The sequence below is a fragment of the Triticum aestivum genome, chromosome 4A (genome assembly GCF_018294505.1).
Source record: "Triticum aestivum cultivar Chinese Spring chromosome 4A, IWGSC CS RefSeq v2.1, whole genome shotgun sequence".
Taxonomy (NCBI): Eukaryota; Viridiplantae; Streptophyta; class Magnoliopsida; order Poales; family Poaceae; genus Triticum; species Triticum aestivum.
The window spans coordinates 473056324-473068814 of NC_057803.1; the positions used below are offsets into that span (position 1 = coordinate 473056324).

Below are 12491 nucleotides of genomic sequence, written 5' to 3' on the forward strand. Positions count from 1 at the left end.
CTATTGTGTGATTGTAAATGTAAAGCCAGTATTTAACCACGTGATGTAGATTACACCCACAAATGTGTTGATCAAATAACCAGTGTAAAGTACTACGGAACATGCATAGGTTGCCATCAAACATGACGGAGGGCAGCAACTTGTCCGGATTGTCTCCGGGCCGCTCCTTCCAGGGAACAGAGCCACAGCGAACACTGGCCACAAGTCGCATGCATGCCGATGCCGAGAACCAAGACGCCATCCAATCCAATCAAATTCCCGAACCCCAAACACATGCACGTACCTGTCATGGACACGCTGACCTAACACCAGCCATGCAAAAATGGAGCCCTCCGCCATCACAAGAAAATACTTGGACGGAGAATTTATTTGGAATCTCTATATATCCCGTGGTGTTCTGGATGCTGCCTCCCGGGGCAGAGCTCGATTGCACGAACGCACGCCTTCGTCTAGCTCTAGACACGTACGGCTCTCCGGTGCCTTGCTGTCCATGCAAGCTTCTTCCAGATCCAGCTCCATGGAGAGGACCAGCCAGTGGTACGTGACCATGTCTTTGCACAGTGCGAATTGCTTGCTCGTCCATGTCACTCGTACGCTCATGTCTCGTTTCTTTGAATTGGTTCGAGCAGGGTTTCGTCGCAGGACGTGCCAACGGACCTCATCGTCCGGGTCGCCGGCGCCGCCTTCCCTCTACATAAGGTTAGTCGTCTTCCACCTCCCGGTCGATCTCTCCAACTCCTCCTCACGTGTGTACAAGAAAAAAGTGTCGCCGGTGATCATGGTCTGACGTGGGCACAACTAAATGCTTCCCGTGCAGGCGGTGATGGTGCCCAAGTGTGGCTACATCCGCAAGGCCGTCGCCATGGCCACGCGCCCCGACCCCGCGGCGACCGTCGAGATCGAGCTCGACGGCCTGCCGGGCGGCGCCGACGCCTTCGAGAAGGCCACGCGCTACTGCTACGGCGCCAACTTCGAGATATCCGCTCGCAACGCCGCCCCCCTCCTCTGCGCCGCCGCGTTCCTCGACATGCAGCCGGCCGACGGCGGCCTCGCGCGCCGCGTTGAGGAGTTCCTCGCGCAGGCGGGTCTCCGGACGCTGCTCAACGCGATCGCCGTGCTGCGGTCCTGTGAGGGCCCGCTCCTCGTGGCCGCCGAGGAGCTCGGCGTCGCCCGGCGCGCGGCCGACGCCGTGGCCCTGCGGATCTGCAACGAGGTGCTTTTCCCGACGCGGTCGCCGCCGGAGTGGTGGGCGTCGGAGCTCGCAGCTCTCTCGCCAGCGTCGTTCCACAGGGTCTTTGCGGCGCTGCGCTGCCGACGCGCCGGTCCTGAGGTGCTCGTCGCCGCGGCCACCGCCTACGCGGAGCTCCTGCTGGCCGACGGCAAAGCTTCCGACCACCGCGCCCTCCTCGAGTCTGTTGTCGCCGTGCTCCCTTCAGCGAACGACGCGCCCCTTCCCGCAGCGTTCCTCTGCCGCCTCCTGCACGACGCCGTCACCTCCGAGGCCTCCGCCAAGACGTGCCGCGACCTGGAGCTCCGCCTCGCGGCCGTGCTCGACCAGGCCACAGCGGGCGACCTGCTCGCCTTGGCACTCGATGGCGCTGGTGAGCGCGTCATTAACACCGAATCGCTCCGGCGTGTGGTCGCCGCGTTTGTGGAGCGCGAGTCCGGTGCCGGACGGAACAGGAGGGCGTCGCTGTCCGGAGCGGCGGCGCTGGGCGCAGGGGCGCTGCAGAAGGTGGCCAAGATGGTGGACGAGGTGGCGGCGGAGATCGCGACGGACGAGTCCCTGCCGATCTCCAAGTTCGTGGGCGTCGCCGGCGCTGTGCCCAAGGACGCCCGCGCCACCCACGACTGCCTCTACCGCGCCGTGGACATCTACCTCAAGGCGCACCCGAAGCTGGACGAGATCGAGCGGGAGAAGGTGTGCAGCGTCATGGACACCCTCAAGCTCTCCTACACGGCGCGCATCCACGCGTCCCAGAACAAGCGCCTGCCGCTCCAGGCCGTGCTCAGCGCACTCTACTACGACCAGCTCAAGCTCCGCAGCGCCGGCGTCGGCCACGACGACGAGGATAGCGATGCGCGGTCGGAGGCCGGGTCGGCGCGCATGCAGGCCAAGGCGGACGCGGCGCTGGCGCGGGAGAACGAGGCACTGCGGTCGGAGCTGGCCCGGATGCGGGCGCACATGTCGTCCGGCGTGCAGCAGAGCAAGGGGAGCGGCTCGAGGACGGCGGCGACGGCGACAGTGCCGGGGAAGAAAGCGAGCTTCTTCGGGTCGATGTCACGCACGCTGAGCCGGCTGAACCCGTTCAGGGCCGGCGGCGGGTGGTCCAAGGACACGTCGAGCATCCGTGACAGTAGGGGCGGCGCCATGAATGTGGTCAAGCCCAAGCGGAGGAGGTCCTCCATAAGCTAAGACTCAATATATATCATCCATGATGAGATAGGTGCATGTAATTCGGTCTCATTTCATTCGTATGATCACTGGTGTGTACTGTGCGTGTAGAGGAAGATCATGATCGTAGTTCTCATGATTCTTCCCTTTTTTTCAGTTAGTGTGTGTCATCTATTGTACTACTAATCTACTATGTACTGTATGATGTATGTTGGGCATTGTATATTAGTAGAAAGAAGAAGTGTTCAATTCAACTATACTTCCTCCGTGGATTGGCAATTTGGGACCAGCTCTCTGGATTTAACATGAACTTTCAAAAGGGGTAAAATGGTTCAGATCTTGTAACTGAAAAGGGAAGATTCAGTTCGGTTGTAGTACGTGGTAAATTTTCTGATGGGCTTGAATGACAGCTGCTTCGTCACCCCCTAGCTAAGAGTCCTTTGTGACCAGCTCGCGTGTACAGCCGGACACCTCAAACCATCCCTCGTACGTCCGCGGATGCGTGACCGGACACCTCAAACCATCCCTCTTACGTCCGCGGATGTGTGACCGGACATGAGACAGAAGGATAAACATGACCCAACCGGACCCCACATATCATCTCTATACGCTCGGGCGTCCGCGAACCCTCATATCCATCTAAAAATGGGGAGGATATGAGGGCTCGCGGACGCGTCGGGGCATTCTGCCATGTAGGACGCGACCCCACCCAGACCATCTTTTCCCTTTCTTTATTCATTTTTTTATTTCTCTCTCTTCATCTTCATCAATCACGTGCAAGTGACCGGACATAAATGACCGGACGTATGAGGAAGAAAATAAGAATTGTTGTTGCACGGATGGACAAATAGGGGCTCAAAAAGGACACGCCCGGTCACTCACCGGGCGCGTCCGCAGGCGTTTAAGGGATCAAATTAGAGATACGTGGCTGAAGATGCTTTTAGACCAATAAAGTGAAGTGAAAAGTTCATTGTGATTTCAAGAGACTAATATATGATACTAGTCTTTTTTAGTCTGCATATAAGTTTTGTCTGAAGTCAAAGTATCTCTACTTTGACCAGACATGTAAAAAGAAGTATTGGTGTTCAAAATACCAAATCAACACCATTTGATTTATTATGGAATGCAGTTTCATATTTTGTATATTTAGTATTGTAGATGTTGATATTTGAAGTATCGGGATTCACAAAACCAAATCAACATCATTTGATTCATTATGGAATGCAGTTTCATATTTTATATATTCGGTACTGTAGATGTTGATATTTTTTAATATAAATTTGGTCAAACTTTGAAAAGTTTGATTCGACACAAATTTTATACGCGGAGTAAAAGGACCGGAGAGAGAGTACGAAGTGAAGATAAATGTTAATCAACATGAAACTCGAGAATTATACACTAGATGGTCAACACACAAGCGTATATGTTGTATTGCATAGAAATTAATTCTGAATAACATAATATGAATAATCATATACAATGTGTTCGGTATATGTATATGTATATGTGGGTTAGGTGATCGGCCGGCCGAGTAGCGGGTTTTCTCGGTTGTGCATTCATTTGTTCATCATATTGAATACTGATGTGTTTGTTTGTCTTTTCGTTTCTTTTGTTTTTTCTTTGTTTTTTCATCAGTTTTCTATGTTTTTTTTCTCTTTGTTATACTTTAGTTTTCTTTGTTTTTCCCATATGTTTTCATCGGTTTTTCTTTTTTTCTTCATTATACTTCAGTTTCTGTTTTCACTTCTTGGATTTTTTGCTTTTTTTTTCTCATTTCCTTTTTATTCCAACACATGTGTATTTTTTCTTACACATTGTAAGATTTTCATGTAAGTCAAGAATATTTTTTAATACAAGTTTAACATTTTTCAAATATATTATTAGCATTTTTTTCTTTCAAATATATATTGTTTTGTTGAAATATATGCTTTCATGTCTATTGTTTTCATACACATTATATATTTTTGTATACATCTTAAACATGTTTTACACACATTTAACAATTTTCAGATACATTGTTAACATTTTTTCAAATAAATATGTTGATATCTATTGTTTTCCTACACATTGTACCTTTTGTATACATCAAAAACAATTTTACACACGTTTAACATTTTGAAATACAGTATTAACATTTTTTTCCAATATATGTTTTGATGTCTATTGTTTTCCTACACATTATACCTTTTTGTATACATCAGAAATATTTTTACACATGTTTAACGTTTTGAAATATAGTATTAACATTTTTTTTCCAATATATGTTTTGATGTCTATTGTTTTCATACGCATTGTACACTTTTTGTATACATCTAAAACATTTTTGTACAAGTTTTGCATTTTCCATATCATGATTAATTTTTTTCTTCAAATATGTGTTTTGATGTCTAGTTTTTCGTATGCATAGTACACTTTTTCTTATATATCCGGAAAAAAGTATGCATGTTTAAGATTTTCTTGAATTACACGAACATTCTTTTACATTGTGTAAACATTTAAAAAATGATATTTTTGAAACGTATAAACAATTCTTAAATGTCACAAGACATTGTTTTTTGAAAGCTATCAATATTTTTTTTAAGTTATGCTAACAAAAAAGTACACTGTGTTAACATTTTCCAAATGCTCGATTTTTTAAGTAACAATGTTATTTTTAATTTCAAAAATATAAATAAAAGTTATTAAAATAAAAAAACAATAAATCATCGTAGTGAATGAAAGAATGCAACAAAGAAATAACTGGACCGGCCCACTTATAGGTCGCTTCAGGCGATCGCGACCTACAGCTCGCTATAAGCGAGCTATTCTTTGTCTCAAAAAAAAGCGAGCTATTCTGAATTACTCTCTGTAATTATAAGGCAGCAATCTATAACCCGTTAATTACGTACACTATTAGATATGCAACATGAAAAATATGTCGACATATAAAACCTAGGTACTAGTGCATGAAGTTCATCTCAGTATGACACATAACTGAAATTAAGCTGTTTATCGAGCAGATAACATAAATAACCTTGAACTTTTTAGGCATAACAAATAGGAATCCCTAAAATATTTCAACTACTTACAGGCTTCAGTGCATGATACGTCAAAAAATGCGTTCACCAAATTGTTGTAGCTTTGAGATTGTATAAGTTTTCTGAAATAGGAATCCGAAAGGGTAAAAGTTTAACAGACGATGCATATGTCGCTCGGTAACTATGCGCCAGATGATATTTGCTCATCTGCTGCCCCAATTTTCAGTTTTGAAGCTAACATAATTAACACAACAATAGCAGAAAAGTAGTAGCTACTTATGCTGTTATCTGATATTCATTCATAGATGAGGCCAGAACAGTTCAACACCCTGACGTTCAACAATTCTGGAATCCAGTAGTTTGACAAAAGGTGCACATATTGTAATAAACTAGACTTACCACCCACCGGTTCAGGTTAGCACGAGCTGCTCTAGGAAACTAACTAGCTAGCTTTTCATACGATTTAAGAAGTACATAATGTTGTCAATCGACTCCGCTTAGAATGAGCTGCTCACCTATGCTCTGCGCAACCTACTTGCCTTCTCGAACACGTCTATTAAGACGGAAGGGCAAGTTCTTTTGAGATTACTGTAACCTTGTGTTGCCATCAAAGCATCCATCTCATCCTTAGAGGCAATAAACTCAATGCACGCTTCCTTAAGCCTGTCACAGTTATGGTGATCAGCTAAAGCCAATGTAGTTGCCAGAGTCTCCATGGCAAGGTTTTTTCCGAGGATGTTTTGACATATCAACTTCAGCCTATCCATGGCATATCTATCGGCAGCCACAAGTAAATGCCGGATCATCTCAACGTAATCATCACCACCAAAATCACCCACATCAGGCAATGAGTCGGTATATACAAAATGCAGTAAGGCCTTGAAAGCAGCAGGCTGCATGTCTTCAACTGTAATGGACTCTGCCTTTCCTTCCTTCATCCCTCCATACATCTCCGCCTCAAAGACAGGTGATCGCGCCGCAAGTATGATCTTGTGTGCGGCAAAAGTCTCTCCGCCAACACTGAATGTCACGTCGGACCCCTTCCCCTCTAACAACAGCTTGCCGAAATGATCTGATAAGTTCGACGATGACACCTTGATTTCAGAGCTCCCGGTTGTTTTTGTCACCTGCGATTGTTTGATGACTGTGAGTACACATTCAATTGTCAAGCTATCATCCTTGATGTACCCTGATGCTTCCAGCTCCAGCTCACTCCTTTCAATAGACCCTCCACACTCTGGGAAAACACGATTATTGTAGTCGAACACTGACGGGGTTGGTTGAGACGGATACCAAATACTCTTTGGCAACCCAGTATCCTTGTTAACCAGTCGCAGATCACAGGATGCCCGCGCCACCCCCTTGCTCTTGCCCGTGAGGTCGCGCGAAACCGACACGCAAACGCAATCGGCGTATGATATGTTGGCTCCGTCAGGGTAGAAGCGGATGGTCCAGTCGTAGCCGCCGACGGTGACGATGGCCGACTGGACGAACTTGCCGATTCCCAGGCCCTTCTTGAGGCTGTACCCGACGATCTCCAAGACGTGCGTTCCCTTCGCCGTCTCCGTGGTACACCTCGACGAGGACTTGGATTCGAGTGCCATCAGCCCTGCAACCAAGAGCCTGGAGCCCGTAATGCGGATCTGAGAATACGAGAGGAAAGTACACAGCTTTGTCGAGGACAAGAGGAGTTGGGGAAGAAACGAGAGGGCGAGTGGAGTACCTTGGCAAGTCGGCAGAGGAGGAGGAGGCGAGGGGCGGCGGCCAAACGGGGAGGGGAGGTCTGAGCAGCTGATGGAAACGGGAGAGGTGAGGTCTGAGCAACCGATGCGAAGGCAACGGGATCTGGCCAGATTGGCTACAAGGGCCGTGCCGTGCTAGCCCAACGGCACGTTCGGCCTGCGTCGCCCGCCAAGGAACGTTTTGACTAAATACCTCAAAAAATGAAGTAAAATTCAGAAGAAGAAAAATAAAAAAAATACAGGAAAATAAAAAATGAGGCAAAGTGTCATGTGGGATAAATCTTGAGCTTTATTAGTGGTTGCCTCATTAAACCTTCCATCCCTGAGAAAGAAAGAAAAGTACAAAACCACGCTCTAGATTATACAAAAGGGAAAGGAAATTGCAAAAGAAAATGAAAAAAGTATAATGACTACAAGTATTCTTCCTCTTCTTTGATGGAAAGATCTTTCAATGTGGCTTCCAGTTCTTTGTTGTATGCGGTGTATTATGCTCTCCTTCTCACTGGTTCCTCATATTTCACGGCCATTAGTGTTTTTACCATATCCGGGGTGAGACTGATTCTTCTTTCCTCAAGTACTCTTCCAGCTATGTTGAAAGCAGACTCTAACGATGTCGATGAGATGGGTACTGATAACACATCTCGTGCTAATATGGAAAGCACCAGATATGTAAGCTTGTGTTCATGCCACCATTGTTCCATGTTGAAGTCCTCATCATCTTCATTGAAGCTGACTCTGTCGCTGTTGAGGTACTTCGCTAACTCCCCACCACCTGCAGGCACACGTGGTAAAGTTGTTGATGCTCCCGTCGAGGAGCTCAAGGCAAAGGAGGAAGAATGAAATACCTTGTTCCACGCTCTTTTTTTCATACAATTGGTGTCGGTGGAGGCAGTTGCACCCGAACGCCAAAATACATTTGTCCGTACTTAACGTAAACTTCATAAAGCTTATCACGAACATCAGTGAAATAAGCAGAATAATCTAAATGTAGAGACCCAACTAGTAAAATGATCAAGATTAGCCCTAGATCCAGGATAAATGCAAATATTTTAAATACTTAAGTTTCATGCGAGCAACAACTTATCATTCATCGCTTTCCTATGTGTTCACATGGGTTGCAATGTCTACAATACTATGCACCATTAAAGGAGATGTGGAATAATGACCACATAAAGAAATTATTGCATCATAAAACATCTCCAAAAAACTTAGTCAATATTGAAGCAACATGCCAGGTCACAGGAGTGATTAGCTGTGATCCGTAATTTGCATTCATGAAATTCTAAAAAAGTATCTTTGTCTCGGAGAAGTGACTTGAGCATCATATACGTAGAGTTTCATGTAATAGACAAGTCAAAATTATACTTATGAGGAATTTTCCTACGGCAATGCAATATCTCTTGCAGCTTGCAATTCATTGATTACAGTTACTAAAATAAGTGTTGGAAGGGATAAAGGGATTGGCGGAATATGATGGATGTATTATTAAGCCTCGAGGGCGAGTATATATTGTGTACAAGATTTGGAGGGCAAGACGCCTCTCCTAGAGATAGAGTAGGAGACATATTACAAATCCTAGACTACCAAATACATGTATCCCAAATATCTCTAACATCCCCCCGCAGTTGTAGCGGAAGCGCCGCGAATAACAGAAGCGTCACAGACGGCCAGACTGGAGAAAATAGCAGCCGACGGGCTAACATCCCCTCGCAGTCATAGCGGGAGCGTCTGAAGGAAATATGCCCTAGAGGCAATAATAAAGTTATTATTTATTTCCTTATATCATGATAAATGTTTATTATTCATGCTAGAATTGTATTAACCGGAAACATAATACATGTGTGAATACATAGACAAACAGAGTGTCACTAGTATGCCTATACTTGACTAGCTCGTTGATCAAAGATGGTTATGTTTCCTAGCCATAAATATGAGTTGTCATTTGATTAACGGGATCACATCATTAGGAGAATGATGTGATTGACTTGACTCATTCTGTTAGCTTAGCACTTGATCGTTTAGTATGTTGCTATTTCTTTCTTCATGACTTATACATGTTCCTATGACTATGAGATTATGCAACTCCCGTTTACCGGAGGAACACTTTGTGTGCTACCAAACGTCACAACGTAACTGGGTGATTATAAACATGCTCTATAGGTGTCTCCGAAGGTACTTGTTGAGTTGGCATATTTCGAGATTAGGATTTGTCACTCCGATTGTCGGAGAGGTATCTCTGGGCCCACTCGGTAATGCACATCACAATAAGCCTTGCAAGCATTGTAACTAATGAGTTAGTTGCGGGATGATGTATTACGGAACGAGTAAAGAGACTTGCCAGTAACGATATTGAACTAGGTATTGAGATACCGATGATCGAATCTCGGGCAAGTAACATACTGATGACAAAGGGAACATCGTATGTTGTTATGCGGTTTGACCGATAAAGATCTTCGTAGAATATGTGGGAGCCAATATGAGCATCCAGGTTCCACTATTGGTTATTGACCGAAGACATGTATCAGTCATGTCTACATAGTTCTCGAACCCGTAGGGTCCGCACGCTTAAAGTTCGGTGACGATCGGTATTATGAGTTTTTGTGTTTTGATGTACCGAAGGTAGTTCGGAGTCCCGGATATGATCACGGACATGACTAGGAGTCTCAAAATGGCCGAGACGTAAAGATCGATATATTGGACGACTATGTTCGGACACCAAAAACGTTCCGGAAGGTTTCGGACATATACCGGAGTACCGGGGGTTACCGGAACCCCCCGGGGGACTTAATGGGCCTACATGGGCCTTAGTGGAAATAGAGGGCAGCAAGGGGAGTGTGGGGCGCCCCCCAAGGCCCAAACCGAATTGGTTTAGGGCAAGGGGGCCGGCCCCCTCTTTTATTCTCCTCCTCTCCCTTTCCTTCCCCCTCTCCTACTCCTACTAGGAAAAGGACGAGTCCTACTCCTAGTGGGAGTAGGACTCCCCCTCTTGGCGCGCCTCTCCCTGGCCGGCCGCCTCCTCCCCTTGCTCCTTTATATACGGGGGCAGGGGGCACCCCATAGAGACAACAATTGATCATTGATCTCTTAGCCGTGTGCGGTGCCCCCCTCCACCATAATCTACCTCGATCATATCGTAGCGGTGCTTAGGCGAAGCCCTGCGTTGGTAGCATCATCATCACCGTCACCACGCCGTAGTGCTGACGAAACTCTCCTGTGAAGCTTTGCCGGATCGGAGCTCGCGGGACGTCATCGAGTTGAACATGTGCAGAACTCGGAGGTGCCGTGCGTTCGGTACTTGGATCGGTCGGATCGTGAAGACGTATGACTACATCAACCGCGTTGTGCTAACGCTTCCGCATTAGGTCTATGCGGGTACGTAGACACTATCTCCCCTCTCGTTGCTATACATCACCATGATCCTGTGTGTGCGTAGGAATTTTTTTGAAATTACTACGTTCCCCAACAGTGGCATCCGAGCCAGGTTATTGCGTAGATGTTATATGCACGAGTAGAACACAAGTTAGTTGTGGACGATACAAGTCATACTGCTTACCAGCATGTCATACTTTGGTTCGGCGGTATTGTTGGATGAAGCGGCCTGGACCGACATTACGCGTACGCTTACGCAAGACTGGTTCTACCGACGTGCTTTGCACATAGGTGGCTGGCGGGTGTCAGTTCCTCCAACTTTAGTTGAACCAGTGTGGCTACGCCTGGTCCTTGTGAAGGTTAAAACAACACTAATTTGACAAACTATCGTTGTGGTTTTGATGCGTAGGTAAGAACAGCTCTTGCTCAGCCCGTAGCAGCCACATAAAACTTGCAATAACAAAGTAGAGGACATCTAACTTATTTTTGCAGGGCATGTTGTGATGTGATATGGTCAATACATGATGCTATATTTATTGTATGAGATGATCATGTTTTGTAACGGAGTTATCGGCAATTGGCAGGAGTCATATGGTTGTCTCTTTATTGTATGCAATGCAATCGCCATGTAATTGCTTTACTTTATCACTAAGCGGCAGCGATAGTCGTAGAAGCAATAGTTGGCAAGACGACAACGATGCTATGATGGAGATCAAGGTGTCGCACCGGTGACGATTGTGATCATGACGGTGCTTTGGAGATGGAGATCAAAGGCACAAGGTGATGATGGCCATATCATATCACTTATATTGATTGCATGTGATGTTTATCCTTTATGCATCTTATTCTGCTTTGTTTGACGGTAGCATTATAAGATGATCTCTCACTAAATTTCAAGGTAAAAGTGTTCTCCCTGAGTATGCACCATTGCCAAAGTTCATCGTGCCGAGACACCATGTGATGATCGGGTGTGATAAGCTCAACGTTCATCTACAACGGGTGTAAGAAAGTTTTACACACGCAGAATACTTGGGTTAAACTTGACGAGCCTAGCATATGCAGATATGAACTCGGAACACTGAGACCGAAAGGTCGAGCGTGAATCATATAGTAGATATGATCAACATAGTGATGTTCACCATTGAAAACTACTCCATTTCACGTGATGATCGGTTATGGTTTAGTTGATATGGATCACGTGATCACTTAGATGATTAGAGGGATGTCTATCTAAGTGGGAGTTCTTAAGTAATATGATTAACTGAATTTAAATTTATCATGAACTTAGTACCTGATAGTATTTTGCTTGTCTATATTATTGTAGATAGATGGCCCGTACTGTTGTTCCGCTGAATTTGAATGCGTTCCTTGAGAAAGCAAAGTTGAAAGATGATGGTAGCAATTACACGGACTAGGTCCGTAACCTCAGGATTATCCTCATTGCTGCACAAAAGAATTACATTCTGGAAGCACCGCTAGGTGTACCACCCACGCCGGCAACTGCAAACATTGTGAATGCCTGGCAGTCACGTGTTGATGACTACTTGATAGTTCAATGTGCCATGCTTTACGGCTTAGAACCGGGACTTCAACGACGTTTTGAACGTCATGGAGCATATGAGATGTTCCAGCAGTTGAAGTTAATATTTCAAGCAAATACCTGGATTGAGAGATATGAAGTCTCCAATAAGTTCTACGGCTGCAAGATGGAGGAGAATAGTTCTGTCAGTGAGCATATACTCAGAATGTCTGGGTACTGCAATCGCTTGATTCAACTAGCAGTTAATCTTCCGGATGATAGTGTTATTGACAGAATTCTCCAATCACTGCCACCAAGCTACAAGAGCTTCGTGATGAACTATAATATGCAAGGGATGGATAAGACAATTCCCGAGCTCTTCGCGATGCTAAAGGCTGCGGAGGTAGAAATCAAAAAGGAGCATCAAGTGTTGATGGTTAACAAAACCA

General features: G+C 45.7%; 2 protein-coding genes across 2 annotated transcripts; one reads left to right on the forward strand and one right to left on the reverse strand.

Moving 5' to 3' along the window:
- The first annotated feature begins 249 nt into the window (after window positions 1-249).
- LOC123086450 (root phototropism protein 2) lies at window positions 250-2649 on the forward strand. The gene is made up of 3 exons (XM_044508213.1): window positions 250-537; window positions 630-699; window positions 818-2649. The coding sequence occupies exons 1-3, from the start codon at window positions 323-325 to the stop codon at window positions 2414-2416; spliced, it is 1884 nt and encodes a 627-aa protein (XP_044364148.1). The 5' UTR covers window positions 250-322; the 3' UTR covers window positions 2417-2649.
- A 3027-nt stretch (window positions 2650-5676) lies between these two features.
- On the reverse strand, window positions 5677-7474 carry LOC123083856 (BTB/POZ and MATH domain-containing protein 2). The gene is made up of 3 exons (XM_044505746.1): window positions 7458-7474; window positions 7136-7339; window positions 5677-7035 (listed from the first exon to the last, which is right to left on the reverse strand). Exons 1-3 carry the CDS (start codon window positions 7472-7474, stop codon window positions 5928-5930), a joined length of 1329 nt encoding a protein of 442 aa, XP_044361681.1. The 3' UTR covers window positions 5677-5927.
- Window positions 7475-12491: the final 5017 nt, after the last annotated feature.